This window comes from Numenius arquata, chromosome 9 (genome assembly GCF_964106895.1).
Source record: "Numenius arquata chromosome 9, bNumArq3.hap1.1, whole genome shotgun sequence".
Taxonomy (NCBI): Eukaryota; Metazoa; Chordata; class Aves; order Charadriiformes; family Scolopacidae; genus Numenius; species Numenius arquata.
The window spans coordinates 45,496,418-45,523,076 of NC_133584.1; the positions used below are offsets into that span (position 1 = coordinate 45,496,418).

Sequence of the window (26,659 nt, forward strand, 5' to 3'; positions counted from 1 at the left end):
CTTTAATCTACTGTTATGATTAACAGGACAATCTAAAGGCAGAAGCTTCATATTTCATAAGTTATAGAAAACTAGTTAGGTCTTGAATGCGCTTCAGATCCAAAGTCCTGGGGCAAGTGGATTCTTTCTTAACCTGAATTTAGTTGCATTTTTACATAGAGCGTACAAGAAAGGTGTGTACGAGTTGCCAGTGGCTTGTTTATCAAATACATTTAGATTTTTGTTTGCTTTACTTTATATTTTCATTTTAGGCAGTTTCTGGACACTTCTTGGACAAACAGTTACATTAAAAATGTAAACACCGGAAACTTTAGTGCTACAGATATTGAGTGTATTTAAATATAATCAAGAGAATGGGCCCAAGCTGGCATTTTCAAGATGCTCTCTCGTATGCTTCTGGTTACAAAGAACTCTTTTTGATAGGCCTAAATAATGAAAACTGTATGCACTTTTACTACTAAAAGGAATGTCTGGAATTTGAAAAGCTATTTACTAGGCAGAGAATACAATGTGGTTGTCAATTAATTGTCAGCTTGCTGCCTCCTAAAACTCTCTTGGGTACAATTTATGTTACATTGCCCAGCAAGTGACCTGCAGGTTTCTTGTTTCAAAGCACGCATGACTTTGTTATGTCTGCTGCTTATGTTGGGCAAAGCATGAGCATGCTGTTTTTCAAGGACACCATGCTCCTCTCTTTTTTTTTTTTTTTTTATTTCTTTTTTTTTTTTCCCCTAAACAGGAAAAAAAAAAAAGCAATTGTTTCCCTTCTTCTGTTTTTCCATGGTTCTTATTTTTTTACTGGTCTTTAGAGGTAATGATGTTGTTACTCATTGTTTTATCAGATTGTTTCAAGGAAATCTGTATTCTTCAGACTTGTTCTCCCTTCTATTTTGAATGAAATGTTTTCATCAATAAATTTAGAAGAGATTGAGAAGATCTATGTTTCTTATAATTCATTGCAAGTTAATTACATTATGTGGTAGTTCAGCTTCATTTGATAATAGTTCTTTAGGTTAAATCTTGTTTTAGCAATTTGATAGATTAAAATTGGTAGAACGCAACAATAAGTGTGGTAATGCGTTTATGTGTTTCGCTATCTTTATTATAGTACTTTCCTAATGATTTAAACAAATTACTATTTTTCAGATATTATTGTCTAGAGTTATTTCCTCTGTAGTTAAATCTCTCTGTTGCCTCTCTAGTTAAATCTACTTTCTGATTTAATTATTCTAAAAGAGTGAAACTAGTTATCCATCATAGCAAGTGCGAGTCATTCCTCAAGTCAAGGTTGCAAACAACATCTTTCTAGGTCCTGACCCAGGTCTGTAGGGCAGGCGGGTTAAGGGAAGTAGTGATAAATAAAGTGATTTTTACCCCTCTCCCCTTTCAAAAATCTAGTGTCTATCCAGTTATCAGTGAAAAAAAAATCCAAATATAGGAAAAGGTAGTTTACAAACCGCAAAAGAAAACATAAATCAAAACCTGGGTATTTTAAAAATTAAAGTAACAGCCATTTGTCAAATCTTTTTGGCCAGTGGGATGTTATCCTACGTTTTTGGACTGCAGGGCTCAGTTAGTATTAATATACTAAAATGTGTATGCTTTGTCTTCAAATAGGCTAACCGACCTCCAGCAAAGCTCAATCTGTTAACCTGCCAAGTGAAAACAAACCCAGAGGAGAAAAAATGTTTTGACCTCATATCACGTAGGTTTGTTGTTTAGGTCTTTTTACTTGCAGCTAATAGCAGAGGGGTTTGCGTTATTTCTGTAGATGGGTCAATAATCCACTTAAACATTTTTGCAATTGTAGAATGCTTCCCTTTATAAAATGCCCTTCCTATGATGATTTACCATTTCACTTTTATTTTAGCATAATGCAACTAACTAAACCTGTTTCTTTGGAAAACCATTTGTTTTTAAAGCTTTCTTCTTCATTCTGTATCATTTTATGCTGCTTTACAGTAGAGTAACAGTATTTTTTCCTGTGTCATAACTCTATATATTGAAAATGTCATAGCTGATTATTTTGGAAAGTTATGACTTTTGTGCAAGATCAAAAGAAGCTTTTAAACCATGACAAAACTTCTTAAAATTTAAGCATAGTGGTTGCTATGTAACTGAAGAAAATATGAAAAACGTTTTTAGTTTTATTATCTCATAACAAAGGTGAGATAAAGAGTCCACATATTAAAAACACCAAAACTGAATCATTTTGGGAACTGAATGGGATGATACAAAATCGTGTGGAAGAATGTTTCCTTTCTTTTCTCACTGGGACATTTTAGTATTATATTTATGGACTCAATAAAAATACATTACTAAAATATGTATCTTTGGGGAGAAGAAAATAAATCTATTCCTCATTTTTTCCTTTGCCAAAACATAAATTTCTTGTCTGTTTATAAATGTAAGATATGCTACTTCTGTTAATAGACTAGTACTCATGTATGCAATATACAGCTTTTCCAGTCCTGCACAAGCAAGTGGTCTTTCCTGTTTACTTTGCACTTTCTTTATTGATTACCACATCATATTTTGCCCAATATCAGCTTATCACAACATTATCATTTGTCCATTCATATGTATGACAAGGAATAACCGACGTCTTAGCCTTCTCCAGATCACTTTTTCACTTCGTTTTACTATAGAGTTTTAAAACATTCCTTGTTCTTTAAAACTGTAAATTTCTGCATGATGACAGGATAGAAATCTCTCATTCTTTATCTAGCACTTTCCTTTCTGTCCTTTCATGTATCCTCACTCTCTTAACATTTTCCATGTTTGAAAGTATCTTTTAATACCTTTGCCTGAATATTTTTCAAACTTTAGGAATCGTATCTCATTTGTTTCATAAACTTAAAAAGCATTATGCTTTTTTCTTTAATAGTACACTATGATAATAATGCTTAGAATTATGAAAGTAGTAGTAAATTGAAATTTTTTGTCTTGATTTAATTGAAACAGCTTGTTCTAATTGTATTTTGGACTTTGTGTCTGGCAAATTTATCTTGCCATTTTTAATTACTGTGGTTTTAAGAGCTCATTTGGAAACTTCAGATCTTTCGTGTACACACAGATAAATATGGACTCTATATTTTACTCATACACACCCCTCCCCAGCAGAACTTTAGACTTGCGATTACGGAGGTTATATCTAGAACACTGAAAAATTACTATGCTCTTGCTTATGTGATAGAAGCACAGCACTGGAGAAAACAGTTTCTGTTTAAAGAGCAACGAGCCACCTTATGTAAATGTGGGTGTAAACATAAATGAACTGTAGGTAGTAAGAGTGATAGACTTTTTGCTTGTCAACACTCCAGTGATGAGACTGGAAAGCTCAGGAGTCATACCAATTAATTTTAGATTTTTCTGAGAGATTTCTGCAAAAACAGTTTTTCAGTATTTTTTTTTTTTAATTAGTATGTGAATTATTTATTGTGCAGATGACAGAACCTACCACTTTCAAGCAGAGGATGAACAGGAATGTCAAATGTGAGTTACTTTGCTAATGTTATTTTTGGTACTGGTGTTCTACTGAGACGTTACCTTGAACTTCAGAAGTGCCGAAACATTTAATAGCAAAATATTACTGCCATTTTAGATGGACATCTGTGCTACAAAACAGCAAAGAGGAAGCTTTAAATAATGCATTCAAAGGAGATGATAACACAGGAGAAAATAATATTGTCCAGGAACTGACAAAAGAGATTATATCTGAAGTCCAGAGGATGACTGGAAATGATGTGTGTTGTGACTGTGGAGCACAAGGTGACTCAATTAAGCATATTTCTAATTGGTAAAAATTCTGTGTCTCATGAGAGTATTTAAGATGATGTTTTATGCTTTCACTTTTACTCCTTATTTCACAAAAGTTTATACACATAGTAGAATATGTTAACAATTTAATTGTGCTATTTTAATAAGATTGATTTGCTATATGCATACTGTCAGTTGGGAGAAAAGTTACTAAGAAGCTTATTTTTCTCCCATGTATTTTGCTAATTGTAACTTTTGCTTATAGAAATCAATTGAGCTTAATTTATTAGCCCATATTTTATGTAAGATTTAGGTAAAACTGGATAGCAGTAAGATACTTCAAGCACTTTCCTAATACACCTCTCTCTCTTTTTTCACTTTTTATGTTTGACTTTGTGAGCCAGGGCATATGTCTAAGACTGTGCTCATTTGGAAAAGAATGCACCTGCTGACTATGGTTTGCAGTGTTGGGTTTGTTGATCGATGATTTTCTACTTTAATCCTCTTCAAATTATTTTTTAAATCCTGCTGTTTCCTGTGTTCTTTTATGTTACAGAGGCACTGCAGGACTTAGGTGGGATTTTTTTATCTGAAACTGTAGCCGAAAACATCGGATCTGAAGCTGTATGCACTTTATAAATCAATAGTAACTTCCAGCAGTAGATACTGTATAAAACTATGGGAAGAGTCAATCCTGCTGGCTTTAAAGGAGGCCATTCTAAATAGCTACTACCAAACCTTTATCAAATAAATTAATTTCTAAGCTGTCTGTATCTTCAGAAATTAATTATTTGTCTGGAAGTTGAGGGAATGTTATAGCAAGAATGCAAAATACCAAGAGAAAAGACAAGCAAAGGTAACGAGAGGAGAGGGATGAGCTTTAATATCTTTGAAATAGTTGAGTAAGAATTCATTGTAGTATGGTGCTGTATGTATACTTCAGAATCACGGCTGCTTCACTTAGTCTAAAGTCTGTACTTGAAATAAAAAAACCTGTAGACATTGTTTTTTCAGTTTGAACTGCACCAAAACCCCAATTGAGAATGTGTCACAAACTGAACTGTTTGAGCAGCTCCCCTGGAGAGCAATGTCTTTTACAAAAAAAAAAAAAAATTAAATAAAAAAATCTTCACTTCCTTCACCATTAAAAAAATCCTGGTTTGCGTTTCCCAATAGAGTATACGTAAAGACATAAATTAAAAAAACTGATAATTCACGCATAGGAATCTCACTTTACAGAATTTCCTTTCTGTATACTACATTTTCCAGAAGGAAATAATTAACTGAAAAAATTTTAATTCTGTGGGTGCTTTCTGTTTCAGATCCTACCTGGCTTTCAACAAATTTGGGAATTCTAACTTGCATTGAATGCTCAGGAATCCATAGAGAACTTGGTGTTCACTATTCCAGGATGCAATCACTTACATTAGATGTGCTGGGAACATCTGAACTTTTGGTAATCAGAATGCTTTAATTAACTTAAAAATAGTACTATAAAATACTTCCAACACAAGTATATTTTAGTCATGATACGTTCTTTAATGATATGTTGTTCCAATCCTGAAAGTTGCCTCTGGATAAATATAATATAAGAAAGCTTAATTTGTCAATTTTAAGGGAACCTTCTGGAACATAGTGTCTTACAGTAAACTTTGCCTGATCTTAGAATTTGAATTAGTAGAGGCATCATTTTTTTGTGTGTTTCCAAGTCTTTTTACCCTTAGCTGCTTTTTAAAAGAACACAGCTGTTTGACATATAAATGTGCCTCTCAGATTAAAAATTGAAGGACTTCACAAATACTTATGCCATTAATTATTTAGTATTGTTTTAGAAGAGAACTTTAATCCTCAAAGGAAGAAAATGTATCCAGCTTTGCTACACAAAGAGGTTACCAGATATCAGCTGCTCTGTGACAGTTCATATGTGTGTTCTTAACCAGCACAGAGTATTTTGCATTTATTCTATGAGCTGGTGTCTTGATAGATTATGCTGCAGTTACTTGTTTGTGTATTAAATCACAGCTGAAAATTGACATCCAAAAAGGTACCTAATCTGTTCATGGTCACTGACATAGTAGCAGAATCAGGAATCGGAAACAAAAAGCGCCAACTCCCATTTCCCCTCGTCCTCTCACTAGTATTTGTGTGGGCAATAACTGAACACGTTTATTAAGCGAGTTGTGGATTATTTTCTTTTTTTTAACAGCTTGCAAAGAATATTGGGAATGCTGGGTTTAATGAGATTATGGAATTCTGTCTGCCAGTTGATGAGACGGTCAAGCCTAATCCAAGCAGTGATATGTAAGTAAAGAGCCATTACAACTGAAAAAGGCAGGCTTTTAATTTAATATCGCTAATGGGTTGTGCCATTATGGTTTGCACCAGCAGTCCATGGAAGACACATAATGTCTTTATGTATAGCCTTAGACCCAAGGAGCAAATCTTTTTTCTAATGCTTTGCATGTCTGTTTTATTGAACTTTACCTGATTGTGCTTCCCCAAATAGTAAGGATTATTTTACCAACTCTCTGAATCATGATTTGTGGGACAGAACAAATTAAACATGACTTGTTGGGAATTTTAAAGACACACAAGGGTAGGAATTAAAAACATAGCTATTTATTTTGTGCTGTTTAAACACAAAATAGGAATTGGAATCAGATACACATTTTACCTAAAAAATACTGAACCACCTAGTGTTTAGAAACTACACCTAGGACTCATGTCCGTAACTGTGGAATAAAGACAGAACGTTTAATTGAATTCCTCGAAAACACTGAACTGTGACGGCAGAGACACAGCAAGGACAGCTGCCTACTTGGCTGGGTACTACTCCACCATAAAAGAGCTAGTAAACGATGCAGAAACAAACACAGGAGAATTGGCTTTGGATTCAGCTGATTTTACATTATCTGGACTTTCACCGTTCTGACAGAACCAATGTTAAACCGTGCAGTTCAAATATTTTTTTACTAGCACTATCAATAATACAGAATAATAATATTACCAATAAAAATTAATAATTTTACTTAGTATAAGAAGACTTCTAAAAATGACATTTTAAAAAATCATTTAGTTTGACACAGCTACATACCAAATTTGGGGTTTTTTTTAATGAAATGAGAACCTGAAGACGAACACTTTTTAAAAACTTTGAAGGAATACTGTCACATGCTTTAGGAAGAAGAGCTATCCTTTGATTCGATTAGTTATTATTTGTGGTTTTTTTTCTTTTTGCCCATTATATAGTATCTAGATTAAAAGTATGGCTTTGCTAATTGTTATCTGTGTAATGTTGTGTACGTCCCAGGAGCTGGTAAGCTCCTATCTTGCTGTGACGGGAAGAGGAGTAGTCATTTGGTAGTTGGGTATCAACAGCTTTCATCTATCTTCTCTATGTAGGGCTGGGTAATCTTGATCTCAACTTCACACCAGAGTTCAGAGGGGAAAATTCGTGGTCTGTCTTCGTATTGGATATTTGGTACATCTTCTGTAGCAACATTTCATACTGGAAATACGAGACTGCATGTCTTACATGCATACTTAAATGAAAAATTATCATAATGAATGAGAAATAGTCTTTCCCAGATTTCATTTCAAATGACTTGCATGTATTTATGGAAATTCTAATGTGTATCTTCTGCTAAATGTTATAGAAGTAAATTATATTCAATTTCAGGAATGCAAGAAAAGATTATATTACTGCCAAGTACATTGAGAGAAAATATGCAAGGAAAAAGCATGCTGACAATGCAGCTAAATTACATGCTCTCTGTGAAGCAGTCAAATCAAGAGACATTCTTGGATTAGTCCAAGTATATGCTGACGGTGTGGATCTCACAGAAAAAATTCCACTGGCCAATGGCCATGTAAGTGTTGTAAATTTTATTAGACAAATTGTAATAAGTGCAATATGCTTTCTTTAATTAAAAATGATTATTTTCTCTTATTTGAAACACTGTTCTGAACACTTGTCCTTTTGATGATGTAATTTAACAATAACCAAAGAGGATATTAAATAGTCTAATCTAAAATTGTTTTCAAATACTATCATATTTTAAATGTATTAAAGCATTAAACATTACATTAACCATTCAACTGTCTATTTGTTTTCAACCCACTTGTTTGTTTACTTTAAAGAAACAAAAGGGGAATCAATAAATATCTTCACAAGAGATTTTTTTAATGGCACATGTCTGAATATTTTGAAATTAAGTGTTTTAATTGACCTAATTTATGTCTTAATAAAATTTCTGCTTCTCTGTAGATCAGAAGAAACAAATGTGTTCTTTTATTTTATTCTTAGGAGCAAGATGAAACAGCACTTCACCTTGCTGTTAGGTCAGTTGATCGAACGTCCCTTCATATAGTTGACTTTTTAGTGCAGAACAGGTAAGCGTATGGAAAATTACCAAAATGTTATTGATACTGGTTTTATGTCAAGTAATACAAATACTAAATGAATACAAATACTAAAGCTAATTCTAGTATGCATTTGCAAATGTAATTTTATTCTTTGAAAATCTTGTAATGAGAGAGGTTTATTAATACAGGGTAGGAACTCTGTTTAATGAGCTTTTTTCTTCTTTCTTGTACTCCAACAGTGGCAATCTAGATAAGCAAACGTGTAAAGGTAGCACAGCCCTGCATTACTGCTGTCTGACGGACAACGTTGAGTGCCTCAAACTGCTGCTGAGAGGGAAGGCTTCTATTGAAATAGGTAAAAGGGTAATGTGTACTTCAGTTTCATGTTTGTCACTGCTTCAGATGAGAAACGGTGAAGGTGGAATAAGTGCATTTTCTCCTCAATCATAATTCTGTGAATATAATCTTCATTATAAAAAAAAAAAAAAATCAATATTCACTGTTTATTTCAAGTTTAAAATTGATTTATACATTACACTTGCTTTTTGAACAAATTTAGATAACTAAGTACCAATATTTTTAACTGATACTTTGTTGCTGAGTTATATACTGCCATTTCATGGCTATCATTCTATTTAAATGGCATGTTGAGTTACTACTGCTTGTCATGGTCAGAGGGTTGGTATGAGCTGGACCTACGTATGAAGGGAAGAGATAAATTTTGGAGTGTGTTGGTCAGTAGTTCACTTTGTACCTGAAGGTTTGTCTTTATCTTTAGTAACGGACATGTTAATAGCGATGCCTATCATAATAACTTTATTTTCTTGCTACAATATAGCTAATGAATCAGGAGAGACACCACTTGATATAGCTAAACGCTTAAAACATACTCACTGTGAAGAGTTGGTAAGTATTGCATCTTTCTGTGTGTTTGTGCATTTATAAGCAGAATCACATCTGGATATTTAACAGTATACAGTTGCATACTCAATTAATATATTCCAGACAGAATAGTTGTATGCTTAGGAATAGTTATATGCTTATACCAAGTTATATGCTTTTAAGAAGAAAATTATATTTCTTTTTAGATGCTTTGGAAATGCTAAATTTCTCGAGGCCAGGGGATGATTCTGTTTGAGCTATTAGTCCCAGATCCACAAGTGTCTGACATCCCGTTGAAATCTAATCACTAAAGTACCTTTTATGGGTGAAGGCCATGGATGATGGCCATTTTCTTGTTGCCCAGAGGAGTTGTGGATGCCCCATCACTGGAAGTGCTCAATGTCAGGTTGGATGAGGCTTTGAGCAACCTGATCTAGTGAAAGATGTTCCTGCCCATGTCAGGGAGGAAGGACTAGGTGGTCTTCAAGGTCCCTTCCAACCCAAACCATTCTGTGATTCTATGAAGAGAAGTTGGCTGCCATCGCTACTTTTAGTGAGCAAGAAAAATGGATTAGTGGGGTCAAGACTTCTTGATATGTGAGTCTGATTAAAAAAAACCCTGCCATTGACTTGGAATTTCTAAATCAAGGAAAATAGGATATGGTGCTTATTATCAGAAAATGGAGAATGGATCTACAATCATTAATGAAAAGCCTAGTTGCTTTAGATTTGTGTGTGTCGTGTTTGGTCAGAGAGCTTAATTCTTTAAACTTGCCCCGGTGCAATAACTTTCCAGATCACTGAAATCTGTTTTTAAAATAAAAGTAATATTTGTACTTAGAAAACAAAGTTCCTTCTGTATGTGGTTTTTGTTTGGTTTTAAATATGTTGTTTTAAAATATGCGCTGCACAAAACATAGGTATCAACAGTCATCTTTTTTTTTCCTCAGCTTACTCAAGCACTATCCGGAAGATTTAATTCTCATGTTCATGTAGAATACGAATGGCGGTTACTCCATGAAGATCTGGATGAAAGTGATGATGATGTGGATGAAAAGCTGCAGGTTTGTATCAATGCGTTATTATTTTTCTGTACACATATCTGTGTAAGCATGATGTTTATAGTGATTTCAATAACACTACTTTTTACTATAGATATTAAGATACTGCGAAATAAAGTTCTGTAGTAAAATGTAGTGGCTTAAATTTTAGTTCCTTAAATTATAGTTTGTCTTCTTTTTACTCTTTAATATAAGGTATAAAACATATGACCATGTGGTGATGATCAACTTGCGATTAGCCAGATGTCATATCTTTTTCTTAAAGGAGTCAATAATTTATTTCAATATATAAGGAATATTTAGATCTGCTGATCATGAAGCAGAACTAACATGAGAGGAAAATTGCCTTTACAGAGAGGTACCTCATGTTTGTGAAACGGCTCCAGTTGATGGCTTTAATTTTGGAACAGTTTATGTATTGGTTTGTCTTCAGGGTAACTAACATTGTGTATTAATAGCAGAGTAGGGTCTTTATTCTGAATCTTCCTGTAAGTATATTCTTGTTTTTCCTCCCTTTTCACATCTGAAATTTCTGGTGGTGTTGTGGTGCTTTTGAGTCCAGAGTCACAAAATGGTTGAGGTTGGAAGGGACCTCTGGAGGTCATTTGGTCCAACCACCTTGTTAAAGCAGGGTGACCTAGAGCTACTTGCCCAGGACCACGTCCAAATGGCTTTTGAATATCTCAAAGGATGGTCATATTACAAAGTATTCCAGCAGCGTAGGAACTTCATTGCATTTTCAAAATCTAATTTCCCAATTTGGGGACCAACTTCAAAAAGTATTTGAACACCTAAATAAACAGGCAGTGAACAAACTACCATTTTTTAATACCTGAACAACATTTAAAAATGGCTTGGATTTCTAGAGGACAAGTAATTTGAAATGACGTATAGGCTCCTAAATACTAATGACATACTTCAAATTATGAAAGTTTGAGAATTCCATATAAATATTGAACACAATTTTGTTCTTTTTGTGTGTGCAGTGTTAAAATTGCTGTCGTGGTTTAAGGCCAGGTTGGCCAATGACAAGATGACAAATGCTCTCCCCCACCTCTCGCTCCAAGGAGAGGAGGAAGAGAGAGAAAGAGAGTTATGAGTTTAGGGGAAAAAAAACCTGAACTACTATAATGAAATATTAATAATAAAAAGGAAATAATGAAATAGATAAAATATATATAAATATATATACAAAATTGTATCAAGTTCCCGGCAAGATGCCACTGGCAGGCCCTGGGAGAGTTCCAGACTGGACCCAGTGAGAATGGGAACTGGATTCCAGAGCTCACTGGTGGGGATTGAAGGCAGACAAACTGGCAGGGTCCTTCTCAGGCATCAGTTGTGGAAGAAGACTCCTTCCAGAGGAGCCGACCTGACCCCTTTGATCCCTCAGCTTTCATACCGAGCAGATGGGATGGAATACCCTATTGGTCGGTTCGGGTCACCTGACCTGCCCGCTCCTCCCCACAGGTGCAACCCCTCCATGGGGTAAACAACCCAGTCAGCGGACCCCGGCTGCCACAGCAAGGGGGGTGAGCAAGAGCCTCTGCCACTGAACAGAAAGTTGGCTCTGCTCCACCCCAAACCAGGACAATTGCTTATGCTTTTTCTGCTTCCTTTATAAATTGCAAAGAATACACAATAGGCTTTATATTATTTAATCTTCAGTTGTTAGCACAACATTTTTGCTCTTGAAAGTGGCCAACAAAACCCCCCTTTCTCCTCTGGATAATGAAATTTATTTTCTTTCTTTCTAAAAGTTTTAGCACTTTAATGCTTCTCTTGCAAAGTCCTCCATCTCAGCTAGGGCATGAGTTGCTAATAATTAATTAATAGTATAAAACCACATCTTGTATGTTGGGTTTTTCTTTGTTTTCAGAAATATTATCAGTCATAGGTTCATTTTCTTTATCTTCACAGAATGTCCTTAAAAAATGCTATGTTGTCAGACCATTGAATTGGCTTAATGTTTTCAAGACCAATTTTGAGATCAATAAGTTTCCTCTGTTGCAAAGTACCCTTTTTGCAGGATCTTGCCTACATGATTCTTTTCCCCATGTCCTGTCTCTTTAGTCCCAGGTAGCCATTACCTCTGGTGCTTGACTTGAACTAAAGTTAGCAACGAAGAGCAAATAACATGTCAGAAGCCATCCCTCTCAAAGCTCGATTGCTACCTTCTGAGAATTAAGATTTTTCATGAGAATTTTGGTACCTGTGCAAGAATCTGGAATCTGTGAGATTGTAAATCCAGTTCTTCTGGGTGACCTTTCATATTATATCCCAGTATTTATGTATTCCTATATATTGTATCACCATCCAGATAATAACAGCAATAATAATGAACTTAAAGTAGCGTGAAACTTTCTGTTATGTTTTAGAGATTTAATTTTTTCAAGCTATAAAACCTTTTGGGTGCTTTACAACTAGATATGTAGCAAATCTCTTTCGGGGGTACTCTAAATTTGTATTTTTGGTCTGTTTTCTCCCCTCGCTTCCTTCACTGTTGACAGTTGACTTCTGCAGATGAGCGTTCTCTTTTTGGCTGGTCCCTGAGCTCTACCTCATATAGAAGGTTATCTGCTACTCAGCAATGAGGCTAAAGAAATGAATCTGCTACTTCACTGCCCACTATTAATAGGCTTATACTACAGGGACTTTTGAAAAGAGATTAAGGACTATTAATCACAGGCTAGTGTCTGTGACTACACTGAATGCAGTGATGAGTACTGCTGTTGCTTAGGATCACATCAGAGTTCTGTTTATAGATGTCAAACTATTGCACTTGTCTCTCTCTCTGGTAAAGCAATTGAATAAATTTTGTAATCTTTGTCAGAAAAGGTCATATCTGAAATTGAAGTTCTTTTAGTCCAGAATTTTTCATATAAAAGAGAGGGTAACCTAAAAGAAGACTAAGACAATCCTACTGGCTCCTGCTGCTGTTCCACACCCCGGCTGCCTGGTCCTACCTCATCTTTTGCCTCCATTCTGGCACACATTTGTCCTTGTATTGAGCTGTTTCAGTTTGGTAAACCAGTGAAAAGCTAAATCAATGTTAAAAACGTTGGTTTAGAAAGCAGAAGCAAGTGTGGCCTGAAACAAATACCAGAACCAGGACAGGGGAGGGGGCAGGGAATGGAGGGTGTCAGCCAGTGAGGAGTGAGGCTGCTAAGCCAAAGTAAAGATAGAGATTAATGCATTTGGCTGTCACGTACATCATTCTAATAAATCTTTGAACTATATAATGCCATGCTCTAACATGTCTAAAGGCCCTACATGATCAATCCAGACTAGGCATTGAGTATATTCAGAGGAAAATCAATTGCTTATTCGTGATAGTGTTGGTGTAAATCTTTATTCTGCTTAAATGCTGTCACTATAAATGGTTATTTTATTTTCGTACAGACACTATGTCACCGATGTGTTTATCTAATACTATTTCTAAAGGTATATTTATGCTCTCTGAGCTGTGGATTGTTACAACCCATTCCTGTACTAGCCTGAATTTATAACTCCAGCTATTTTAATTATCATTTGATAACAATAATTACTATGCTTGAAACAGGAAAAATAATGCTAAGTGTGCATAGCAAGCAGATGACTTGCTGTAAATCTCAAAGACAACTAATTAGATCTCATTTGATAATGTGCATGAGATGAGCAATGTTCCATCCAAGCTGCCAACTGAAGTAATCTCCCAAACTTGTCCAGAGATACTAGTGAGCTAAAAAGAGCTCATGACAAGTTTTGGCTCCTAATTTGTTGTAGGCTGAGCTACAGGTAGAAAACTTAGATGCAGTTGTGTCCAGTTTTTGAGATCACGATCATCTATTTGGGATCTAGCACTGCTGAACTTCAGACGAGGCTTAGGATCTTCAGTTGTTTATTTACTTTTGAAAATTTTGGCTGATATTTTGATGCAGGGAAAATTTACTTGATCCAGCCTGAATATCTATATTGACTACCTATAGAAGTATAGTCCTGTGTTTATAATGATACAGTATTATGCTATAGGAGTGTACTACAGGAGAAAATGAGAAAATGATAATTGTTTTGAAATTTTGTTGTTGTTAATGTCCACAATTACTTTGTCTTGAAGAGGGTGGAATGTAGGTTTTAGATTATATATTAAAAGTAACAAAAATGCATTTTAGAAGTCATTTTTTCTTTCTAGAAACTAATGACTTTCTATCAACTAATAAATAAAATTAGTACAGCTAATGTGATATCAGTGAGTACTTTTGTTATTGTGTTTAAGCAACCCAGTCCCAATCGGAGAGAGGACAGGCCTGTCAGCTTCTATCAACTTGGATCAAACCAACTTCAGCCTAATGTAGCATCCTTGGCAAGAGATGCAGCGAACATTGCTAAGGACAAGCAAAGAGGATTTATGCCAAGTATATTACAGAACGAAACATATGGAGCAATACTCAGTGGCAGCCCACCTCCCATGCAGCCTGCAGTTCCTGTTACAAGCAGTGCACCTCCTCTACCTCCAAGGAATATCGGCAAAGGTACTAACACCAGAAAATATCATTGTATGTTAGAAGAATAGGATCATAATGGGGTTTTTTATTATTATTACATTTTTAGGTTTTCTTTTACAATTATTTTGCACAGGTAAGTATTGAAACAGTGTATTGATGACTTCATTTTATATACTTGAAGTGAGCCTCAATACACTTAAACAATTTGTTAAAAGGGGGGCTGCAGTCAATTTAGTTCAGCAATTTTTTTTTTTTTCTGGTTATACCCCATCTTTTCATACTTCTGTTTCTTGAAGATATCATTGTCAGAGTTCAGTTTAAACATACAATTTCAATAGCATTTGGCTGCTGTGGAAAATTGTTTAAGACCTGAGAGAATGGAGAGCGTATGCAGGACACGAGAGATTTTAACTTTGCAAAGTCTTCTCTTAATAAATGGAGGCATCAAGGTTGTTGAAATAAAAGTGTAAGTGTCATGACGTGGGGAACTGGATGATTTAGAGAACGGGTAGCTGACTGAAAATGTAATTGCCTGTTACTGGTTATACCCTGATCAGCAGAACAATGTAAAACGTACATGTCTCATCCTGGTTCAAGGATTGTGTGCTTGCAAAATCCGCCATTAAAGCTGATGCTGTGAACTTCATTCTTAACTTCATATATAATCTGGATCATATTAAAGAAGCGTAGAGAAATCTGTACGGGTCCTCTTTGTACAGTACGTTTGGTGTGTTTCATTGTTTGAATACCTTTATTAATCCATTAGCTTTCCTGGAATGTTAAATTTATGTAAAGTTCAATTCAAGAAAAATGACTATGTAAACGCATGCTGTTCTATGGTGCTGTAACTCAGGCTCCGTACGAGGAGGTAGGAATGGGGAATGTTCTAGGCATTCGTGAGTGGCTTTGCCTTTGGGAGCACTGTGCAGAGGTCAGAATGGAAGACCCCATACACCAGTGGCTGTGTCCGAGATGGCAAATTGAACGTCTGTGTAATATGAAAAGTCAGTTATTGGTCTCACAGGAATGGCTGCAGCATAAAATTCAAACTAAAATATGTTATGTGGGGGGCAGAAAAACTGAGAACAATAGAACAGCATGGTACTGAGTTACTTCAAAAGGGTAGCATGAGACTGGGGGAAGTTTAGCAGCACGTAAAATTTAACCAAGGTGGAATTCCTTTCATCTAACATTTTTGCATGAAGTCTAAGCTTAATATCTAGACACATTTTTTACTTGATGGAAAGGAATGTTTCCCCCACCAAACAGGAAGATTCACCCAAGGAGCTTGCACAGTCTGTTTAACTGTTAGATTCTATCTCTAAATTAGTAATATAATCAGATAGATAAAAAGACTATTTTACCCTTTGATATTATTTTAACCATGGCCAACCATACTATTTTACCCTCTGTTTGCCCTTGATGAAATGACACTTTTCAAAGAGCATAATTTTAATTTCATTCCCAGCCCCAGACTTCTTGGCACCGGTGTAGTGCAACTCATGCCAAGAAAGCACACTGCCTGACTTAGGTTATTAATTCCTTAGATATTTATATTCCTTAGATAATTCCTTAGATAATTAATTAGTCCAGCAATGTATTAGCTGATTATTTTATATTCTTAGTTAAAAGGTATAATAGTATCATTGATCTTAGCTTCTTGTTGACTGCTGATGTTGATGTTATGCGTATGGTGTATTACTACTCCTTTATCCTCTTAGCTTGAGGCTGTTCTCCAAGTCTTCTGAGCCTTTTATGCTTTTCCCTGCAACCTAGTATTTATCCATACCTTACCCTATTTCATCTTTTCTTAATATGATGCTCATGTTCTGAGTATGGAGAAGTGGCATGATATGTGCAAAATATTGGCTTTATGAAGAAAACTTGTAGTATGCTTCTATGAAATGGGGACGCAGCTCCTCAGCCTAAGAATGGAGCTGTTTAGGAGGCCCCAAAGAAGTCATACTTTGTAACTGTTTCATGACTAGTTATTATAGCTTCTTGTTTGGGTTAAATTCAGAATTACAGTTTTGTGTCAATTCCAAGTCAAAACTGATGTTTTACTTTGAGTCAGCCATTTTCTTGCAGTACCTGAGAAGATTACAGCTATCAGTCAGGGATTAAAGAAGGTAGCACAACTTGCCTTCTGTCCTTTTATTGAGAAATTTCTGCTTTTTCAATTGTTGACATATTTTAAAGTAATGACTGGAGACAAATATTACTTGGGTAAAGTGTTAGTAAGACTCTACCCAAAAACTTCTGTGTAATTTTTTACACCAGACTCTGATTTCTGCTCTGGCATTCCAGCAGGATGGCAGTGGTTCCTGTTGCTGAGTACAGTGGTCTGGCCGCACCATTTTTAAAAGCACGGGTGTGAATATTAACACTTTGTGCTTAGGGTAAGCAATAATAATAATACAGTATTTTCCTCTCTTTTTAGTTCAGCCTTCAGTTCTTGGCAGTGGTATTCAGACAATTTCTTCATCTAATGCAATGTGGAAGACAAATTCTTTAGGAGTGGAAAGTATAAGCAGGCAGAGGTCTTCATCAGATCCACCAGCTATTCATCCCCCTGTGCCGCCATTGCGTGTAACATCTACAAGTATGTTTCCACTTTCCCCTGTTTTCCCTTCTGCTGTATCTAATCATAGTTGGCTTATTTTTCCATTTTCACAACTCATACTTCCTCTTTTGGTGACTGTAGCTTTGGCCTATCGTTCTCGTCCAGTAACTTTGTATGAACTGTCTTCTCTGTGAGGACTGTACGGTGTAGTGCAGGGTCAACAGGAAATACTATCTATTACTAGAGCTAAAGAGCTCTTCACTTTTATATGTAGTTTCAATGGTGTATTTCTCACTAGTTGTAAAGACGGGTGTTACGTGTAGGCCTGGGGCTATGTCTCCACATTGTGTTTGATTCTCGCAGACCACAGGAATGCAAAAAGATGTTCTAATGCATTGCTAGCTGCTGTTTTGGTGTTTTCAATAGAAATTTTAATTAATTCCTGAACCTAATATGAATTTAGATGTTAATTTTAATAGGATTTTAAGAAAAGGAATTTCTCTAAATAAAATTTCTCAGATATTATTTACTCAGTTACTTTCCATAAAACACAAGCTGAAGGCCTTGATTGAGCAAACAAATCAGCACTTTATTAAATATATTCTGATCTACTATTTTCAAGAATATGAATGACTTTGGTAGGAATTTTCTTTGCTTGTACTTTAATACTTGAATGAATTGAAGAACTTGTGAGCTCTCTGACCTTGACTTAGTGAAACAAAAGGTAAACCTCTTTCCAAAGATGTCCATCCAGTGGAAGGATTGCTTTCTGTTTAAGTTATTGGTTACATTTTTCTTGCATGGGGTTAACTCCTGTAACAGCAAAGCCTGTGGATGAGAACCCAAGAAACAAAACGGTAAATAGAAATTTAATTCCATGTCACTGTCTAACTTTCTTCTCTAGATGTGCTTTCTCCAGCACCACCACCCCCAGTAGCAAAGACAGCCAGCATCATAGAAGCTTTGAACCAGCAATCTAAACAGCAACCAGCTCCTCCACAAACTAAGCCAACCCCACCACCACTGCCCCCACAGCCTCCTAGTAGAATCTCTCAAAGAAAGCCTATTCCTGGGTAACTAATGTCATTTCAGTTTTTAATGTAATTTGTAATTACTAGTAACTTTTCCATTTTATAGTATGTAACATGCAAGTCAATTTTAAAGCATGCCTACTTTCGCCAATGATGTATTCTAGAGCATGTGAATGAACAGAAGGCAGACACTAAGGGAGCATTACAGGGTTCCCACAGTAAAACCAAGACAGGCTAGTGATTTAAGATTGTATGACTTCCAGAATATCTACAGAATGCTTAGTGGTGATGGAAATAAGACGCCACAAAGAATAATCCACTTCTAATTCTCATATAATAACAAAGAAGAGATAATGGGATCTTATGTCTGATTGTGCCGTTTACTGTTCACATGCTTTGCGTAGGTTCAGTTCCATTCAATATTTTCATTCATGGCAAGAGTAGAGAGACCTGGAACAGAAAATATAATTTTTTAAATTTGCAGGAAACAAAGTTAGGAGGGACAAGTGTACTGGAAAACAGGATTATATCTAAAGCAGCCTTGAGAAACTGGAGCAATAGTCAAGGGAGAAGAAGGGTGTCCTTCAGTAAGCAAGACTTAGTACTTAAGAAAAATTAACTACAAAACCGAAGCATGGAGAACAGCAGAGTATGGTTAAGCAAAAATCCTTCAGAGAAGGATCTGCAAGGACATAGTGAATCATACATGAAAGTAAGTCAGACAACTCATGCTGTTATGGAAGAGTCAAAGAGAAATAGCATCGTTTGATTATAGCCTGCAAATTACACGAATTAATCCCTCTAATTGACTCAACATCAGTAATGCCTCAGCTGGACTCCTGTGTTCAGTTTTGGGTATTGCAGTAAAATAAAGATACAAAATAGTGAGGCAGAAACCAGGGGAGATCAATTAGGTAATGAGAAGTCTAGAAAATACGACCTGTGAGAAAAGTTTGGAAGAAATAAGGCTCTCATATATTTTTTTTTAAAAAGGAATTGTAGCATAGATACACGTCTTCAAATATGTACAAAGTGCTGCATTATGCCATTCCTTTTTACATCTCATGGTGGCTCTAAAAAAGACTTGTCTTTAAGTTATGGCAAGAATAATTCAGTTAAACACTAGGGAAAGCTTTCCAAAAGTAAGCATAGGGATACATCGTAGTAACTTGTTTGGGAAATTTTTGGAGACTCTGACACTGAAAATTTGGCAGAGAACAGCCTGTACAAACTTAGGTAGTTATAAGATACGGGGACATGTATGTGTGTATGTAAAATAAATAATACACGTGGTTGGTCCTTTGTGAATGAGAGAGGTAAACAACCTTTGACCTTTGAGCTCCCTTTTTAGTCCTTGGATTGCATATACTATAGAAAGAAAAAGGGAGAAACAACTTGCTGAAGCTTGTTATAATGTACAGACTAATATGGATACATAAGTTTAATGAAGAATTTTAAAATAGCAGTGAAAGGAACTTCAGAACTTAGGAAAATCAGATCTGCTCTCCACAAATTGCCATAGTTGAAGCTATATTATTATTTTGTCTTACATTTTTAAATTAAGTGCAACTTAAGATTGGTGTAATCAAAAATACAGAAGCAAAGTACTATTTCTAAAAGCAAAATAGCTGTCACTGGAATATACTAAAGACATGATAAGAATTTTATAATTTGGAAAATACTCTGTATTGTTGTGATTCAAGTTCTTGTTTGCTTCTTAAATGGGTGAATTTCTAACTTTCTGCACAGGACTGAGAAGTCGGCTGGCTTAACTAATAAAGGGCAGTCCAGAGGACTTGGGTCTCTACAACAAACTGGTAATTGTGGTTTAGAGATTTATTTGATTGTAATTAAGCTATCATTATGACAGTCTAAGGAGGAGTGTTGTTTTTTTCTTATTTACCTTACACATTTAAATACAGTCATTACCAGCATTCTTATTGTTTCTTTTCTTGAGTGAGCCCCTGATTCCTCAAGCTTTTCTGCATGAACAGAGTTATGGGCCAATTAATGTAAATAATGAGACCATGTAATAAGGAATAGAATCACAGAAGGGTTGAGGTTGGGAGGGACCTCTGGAGGTCATTTGGACCAACCTCTCTACTCAAGCACGGCCACCCAGAACTGGTTGCCCAGGACTATGTCCAGATGGCTTTTGAGCATCTCCAAGGGTGGAGACTCCACAGCCTCCCTGAGCAACCTGTGCCAGTGCTTGGTCACCCTCACAGTAACTAAGTGTTTCCTGATTTTCACATGGCACCTCTTGTGTTTCAGTTTGTGCCCATTGCCTCTGGTCCTGCTTTCTAGCTTGATGGCCACCAGCATATGTTGGTGCATGGGCTTGTTCATTTTCAGTGCAAGACTTTGCACTTCCTTGCTCCAGATTTTCCCCTGGTCTCTGAGACCCGGGATTCCTGAAGACAGGTCTTGCTAGTGAAGACAGAGGCAAAGGCGGCATTCAGTGCCTTAGCCTTTTCCATGCCCTGTGTAACCAGATCCCCCATCTCGTTGAGCAATGGGCCCACGTTTTCTCTAATTTTCCTTTTGTTACCTCTATATTTACAGAAGCTCTTCTTATCTTTGACATCCCTTGCCAGATTCCATTCCAGTTGGGCTTTAGCTTTCCTATCCTCACCTAAACCCCACTCAAACAAAGGATGCATTATGAAAACATTAGTTAGTTTACTCTCTTGTTTGCATGTGTCATAAACAAGGTAATAGATACATGCTTTAGAATAGAAAAATGTGCTTCTAGTTTGAAAATCTAAAACTCATATAGTGTCACTTTAATTAAATTGCAAATTGATATTGCACTTTTCATGCTAATGAACCAAGTTCATTATTCAGAGTTCATTATTGATTCTGCTCTTTTCATTGTTCAAAGTAACTACTACTTTGGGACATCACAATAATGTCATCTCAATAAAATATCCAAAGTAAAGTTTGTGTGGATTCATGTTGGTTGTAGCGGAATTTCTCCTACCCAGTTTCCCCTTCCACTGGATGTATTATGTTCATTGGTTCTTACTGTGATTCTTTTTTATTTCCCCGTGATATACCCAGGGGAATTTGCTAATGACTATCTGCCATCTGCATCAGGAGTCTCCTATGAAGGATACAGCATCTTGATAATGATGGTCTTTACTAGGAAAGAAAGGTTCTAAAAGCACACAGTCTGTAGTGAACGAATGGGGAAAATGGGATATTTGGTTCTGCTTTTGTCTATTTTATAGGCTTTTTTATCTTTTAGTATATTGAAGATCTTAGGTAATTGTCTTTGGGAAAAGAGGCCTTTTTTTGTAAGGAAAAGGATAGAAAAAATCTGTTCAGTTAGTTAGCAAGAACCATTAAAAATTAAATACTCATGGGATATAAAATTATTTGTATCCTTTAAAGAATAATTAATTTGGTTTCAATTTGTATCATCGCTCTTACTTTTTTTTTTTCTTTAAAGCATGCCTAAAATTTACTTGTTTTACTTACCTTAGCAGCAGGAGAGTCGTCTTCTGTATGTGAAATTCCAGTAACACAAACTGGTTCTACAACAAATACACTGGCACAGATCCAGCCACCAGCACCAATGCCAAGGAAATCACAAATAGTAAGTAGACAGTCTGGGGTTTGATTTTATTAAACCTTCCGCTTTCTGTCAAACACACTATTGACATAATAGTGTATCCTGTTATGGAGAAAGTGTGAGAATTATGAAAAATACAAAGCCTGTATCCTGTGTTAAGTATGTGCGTAACTTGTACTAATTATTTATGAAAACTTTGCTTTTCTTGCATTTCCTATTTTAAATTTCAAAAAACCCAAACAAAACCCACAGAGAAACCCAAGAAAGGAAGTATGGATTCTTTGCTTGTGTCCAAATGTGACCGACACAATCCATAGAGTGTATAGTTTGACTTACTGAAGGTAGGTGAGCTTGATGAGTGAATTACTTGTAGATCACATGTAACTTCATTCTTAAACTTCAGTGAAGTAAGTAATAAGGGAGCTTTTGTGATTTCTTTTATAACGGAAGTAGATGTGTTTATTCATAGTTGTTCACATTGATAGATCAAATGGCTCCAGACAAGACTAGTAAGAGCCAAGCTCAAAACAAAATAAATTGGTTCTTTGTGCAGTTGGTGCTCTTTACATCTCTGTCGTGCTTTCACTGCATGACAGGAGAGAAATCTCTTGGTAAATACACAGAAACTTGAGACATCCCCAACCAGAAGATGGTTGAAGGGTGAAGGGGAAGGCTGGAAGTATTGTATATTCTTCTTCTCCACCCTCCCCCAGCCTTACAGTGACTGTTAAAAGAAATACTGGATTTAGATGGACTCTTGATCCAATTGCGTGGCCATTTTATACTCTTATTTATTATTTATAGTCTAGGACCATGAATGGTAACACACGTATTAGTGTCAATACCTGTATTCTTACGCTGGTGGAGGTAAAGGGATGTATTTCCAGATGTCAGTTGAGCTGTTACATTATGTGTAGGTCAGGTAGGTCTTTAGTCCTTGCTCCAATTTTATCTTGCTCTCTTATGTGATAGACATAAAACATCCATATGCTTGATCATGATAGTATTTCCCTGCAGCAAGCAAATCACAATATAGAGAGTCCATACTTTCCAAGATGCTGTATGTCATGAGTAGGTCTACGCTGTTTCATGCTTTACATTCTATAGGAGGAGCGTGGTTCTGTAGGAAAATACTAAACTGAGAGGCAGGAGATGTGCTGTTCCTGGCTCTGCAATTGTCTTATTAATGGGCTGTAGTGAAAAGACCTGCCCTCTTCAGCCGTCACCTCTCTCCCTTCATCCATTTTCCCTTAACCTTGTCTACTGAAATAGTAACTCTCCAGGACAGACGGCCACGTGTTTGTGTGCATGGCCTTGCACGTTTGTGTTGTCCTCTTAGGGTTCCTATTAGCTGTTTCGCATCCAATAATGCTGAAAAGCCACAGAGACATCTGGAGTTCATACTGCGTTAGTTGGGAGTATAAAATCTGCTTTTCTTGCCTCCCCCACTCTTGTTCAGCCAATTTACTGTCTGTCTTGCATCAAAATAACTTTCATGGTTTAGGCCACAATAAAATTAAATGGTCTGATGAATGTAAAATGGAATATCTGTCCCTTTTGCTTACATGCACCAAGGGAGTTGCCATATTAACTTTGTGAAGCTGTTGGACCCCGATCACAATTTCTGTTGTGTGTTCTGGAATTCAGCTGTGAGAACTGGCTACATCCTTTTAACTTATCCATTGATTCCGAACAGTTTCTTACCCAGCTTTCTGTATAAATTAACGTTGTAGTAGCTTTCTATCTGCTTCTCTCCTTTTTCATTTTATGGGACAAATTGCTTTTTAGGAACAGTCAGTGTCTGCGCTGTTTAATATTAATTGCACGTAATCTGAAGAACAGATCTGACTCTCCAGATGTCTGTAGGGCTTCAGCAGGGTGAATTTTGTGAGACTGAGAAAATCAGCTGATTTTCTTCTCTCATAGGACAGAGAAGCAAGGGAAACCTAGCTCAGGGAGTGTGTGCTAGTTAAGGTGATTTAGCAAAATCAATCTAGCTAAAGCATCTTAGCTGAGATTTAGTCAAGGGCCTCTCAGCTGAAGAGCTTTAGCTAGATCAGTCTAGCTAAAGAACTTTGGCTAAATCGTTCCATTTAGCCTTATACTCCAGCCTTTTTTGCTGAGTCTTTACCCTGCCAAAGAATCCAGAGGCCAGCGCAGGTTTCGGAAATGGTTGCAGAAGTGCTCATTGAGTAAAGTAAAAAAAAAAAAAGAGGTCTAGTAGTACATGCACTTGTAGCCAGTGGCTTATCTCCTGTACAGTGCATTTGCCCAGTAGCCTGTTTTACAGATGGAAATTCCTGATGTATCTTTTTTTTTTTTTTTTCTTTTTTCCCCAATGTATATTTTAGATTTTTGAAACCATATTGTAGATACATGGGAAACTTTCATTGAATATTTTAGCCTCCTGGGAATGGGATCTATTTTCATTTCCTTGCCTTCTAAAGAACAAGAAATACCTGTAATTACTGCACTTTAAAGTTAGTAATTGCTGTCACCGATGTGAAGCTTTTCTCTCTTGACCTCAGAGGTGGTTGTGTTTCACACTGTAACCTGACTGAGCATCTGGTAGATTTGCTGTGCCGCAGCGCAAGGCTGCCAGCTCACAGGGGTGTGCCCCACAGACAGGGCCCCAGGGTACGCCTGCTCTGGGAAGGTCGGGGGGTTTTATACTAAAATGCAAATGGATGCTTACAGAGGAGCATAATGATGATGTACCTCCCTCCTTCCCCATCCACATCCCCTTTCTTCTGCATGGTGCTCAGCTCTAACAAAACAGCACAGGAAGAGGCTGTTGGGCAGCAGAGGAGGGTGTTTTGCTGGTGGAGAGAAGCAGATTTGTGAATGGAGTCTCTTCTCCCCTTACAAGCATCTTGTTCCGTGGCTGACCTAATCAGAGACTGGGACCAGTCCCTAGGGGACTCCAGGATGATGATGAGAGCTTCTTTTCCTTATCCCATCTGGAGCCTCTGTCCCAAACACCCACTGCATTAACAGACATCTCTTGACCTAAATGGCACTTACAGCTCTGCTCTGGCATCTTAGGGTAGAAAGGAGAGAGATTTTGCTGGCTATGGCTGGGCAAACTGGGGAGAAGGGGGGATTCAAGGTAGAAAGCTTATGCTCTGCCTCCAGGTCCTGTGCCTCTCCGCTCCTTGCATGGAAACACAATGCAGGTAGCATTGGATTTGGCGGGCAACAGAGAGTGAGGAAGCTGAAAATAAATACAGCAGGAGGTCGGGTTGCACTGGAAGAGGTGTGAGATTAGAATGGTGGATACTGTGATACCAGGGCAAAACAATTTCGGCATCACTTCAAACAGAACACAACTAGGATTGGAGTCCCACTCAATATCGGAATATTGCAACTCTTTACTGAACTTCCCTGTTGGAAGAGCTGACACACCGCTCCAGTGGCTTGCAGGCCTCAAAGCACTGCGGAGAGGCAGAGGAAGTATCGGGGGTTTGTGCACTGCTGAAATGGGTTTAGCAGATTAAGAAGGGGCACATTGGCAGGTGGCTCAGGCCTCTCTGATAATGCTGCTGCTGTTACGCTTGCTGTGTAGCACTTGATCTCGATCACGCCGTCTTCTGAATAAAATCAAACTTGCTGCAATGTTGTAGAGCTCTGAAGACAGGTCTGGATGAGCCAAAATGGCAGATTGCTAAGGGAAGCCTGGCCCCCACTGGTGGCGCAATGGTTGCAAAAGGCTTTGGATGCTGCCAAATTCAGCCTGAAACATGAGCACCCAGCATAAAAGATGTAGCTGAACTCTAACCTATGAAAAATAATGGTTGGAAGCAGTTCTGAAGCTTTTTTTAGATCAAGTCCAAGTCTGTCTCTTCCATGCTCTATTATTAACATTTGCTTATTTTTATATTTCAGTCAAAAACTAAACCCAAGAGAGTAAAAGCAATTTACAACTGTGTAGCAGATAACCCAGATGAGCTAACTTTTTCAGAGGGAGATATTATTGTGGTTGACGGTGAAGAAGATCAGGAGTGGTGGGTGAGTATTTTGTGTTTTCCATCAACATACTTTGAAAGAAATAAACGAGATCTAGAGGCTGACAACTGACTTCAGAAGATCCCTTGTTGCGTTTCTAAATAACAAGAAAAGTTTCATCTCTACTGTTTACACTCCAGAGCCTCATCAGCCAAAGCAAAGTCTTGGGAAATTCTTATGCATTAAAACATTTTCCCTACACTGTTAGCTAGAGAAGAACAGAACTTCAGAGTGCATCTAAATTGACAATAAAGCTGTATAAACACAAACAGATTCATGTAAAACCCAGAAGTGTTGAAGCTTGATCCATCCTTGAACTTTTCAGTGATTGTTAGGAGGGGGAAGCAGAAGCAATTTAGCAGAGGCAGAATACGGGCTGCCAGGCATTGCAGAATGCACTGAAATGGTGTAGCAGCGGCACTGCGTCAAGAGGTGTTACTTTCAAAGAACTGCATAAACCAGAATTTAAAAAAAAAAAAAAAGTCTGTAGCTGAATAACAAATTTACCTTGTAGGACTGAATTTTCTGATAATATTTCCTGTTTGCAAAAGAAACAGAACACAGCTGCAGGAAGGATGTAGGGAGAGGCTTGCAGGACTACAGGCAGGAGGTCGCTTGTGTTCATTGTGGTGGTACTGAAGTGCCCTTCTGAGATTAACTTGAAAAATATCTGGACTCTTTCAGATTGGCCATATTGACGGAGATCCCAGTCGGAAAGGAGCTTTCCCTGTATCATTTGTGCACTTTATTGTTGATTAAATTGCTACTGATAAGTGGAGACATTTCTCATTTCCAGCGGTCACAGACATAAGTTTTGCTCTATTTCATTTCATCTACCTATCTGCAGACACCTTGCCAGAGCACTGCCTGAGTCCTAGGTACTGTAGCTTACTTTTTTATTGCCATCATTCTGATTTTGGGACTTTTAAAAC

The 26,659-nt window shown here is 36.9% G+C and overlaps 1 protein-coding gene across 2 annotated transcripts in view; it reads left to right on the forward strand.

Annotated features, from left to right (window-relative positions):
* Nucleotides 1–26,486, forward strand: part of ASAP2 (ArfGAP with SH3 domain, ankyrin repeat and PH domain 2) — an 87,352-nt gene extending 60,866 nt beyond the window's left edge. The window contains exons 12-28 of one of the 2 annotated variants that reach the window (XM_074154197.1): nt 1,618–1,705; nt 3,447–3,495; nt 3,605–3,771; nt 5,082–5,215; nt 5,966–6,060; nt 7,439–7,628; nt 8,066–8,151; nt 8,364–8,479; nt 8,963–9,030; nt 9,957–10,070; nt 14,323–14,578; nt 17,004–17,153; nt 18,019–18,187; nt 19,895–19,971; nt 21,691–21,746; nt 25,608–25,730; nt 26,412–26,486. In XM_074154197.1, the coding sequence (XP_074010298.1) occupies nt 1,618–1,705; nt 3,447–3,495; nt 3,605–3,771; nt 5,082–5,215; nt 5,966–6,060; nt 7,439–7,628; nt 8,066–8,151; nt 8,364–8,479; nt 8,963–9,030; nt 9,957–10,070; nt 14,323–14,578; nt 17,004–17,153; nt 18,019–18,187; nt 19,895–19,971; nt 21,691–21,746; nt 25,608–25,730; nt 26,412–26,486 (2,013 nt within the window). Of the gene's footprint in view, nt 1–1,617; nt 1,706–3,446; nt 3,496–3,604; nt 3,772–5,081; nt 5,216–5,965; nt 6,061–7,438; nt 7,629–8,065; nt 8,152–8,363; nt 8,480–8,962; nt 9,031–9,956; nt 10,071–14,322; nt 14,579–17,003; nt 17,154–18,018; nt 18,188–19,894; nt 19,972–21,633; nt 21,747–25,607; nt 25,731–26,411 lie in introns of both variants that reach the window. The other variant, XM_074154198.1, reaches the window with a different exon arrangement.
* Nucleotides 26,487–26,659: the final 173 nt, after the last annotated feature.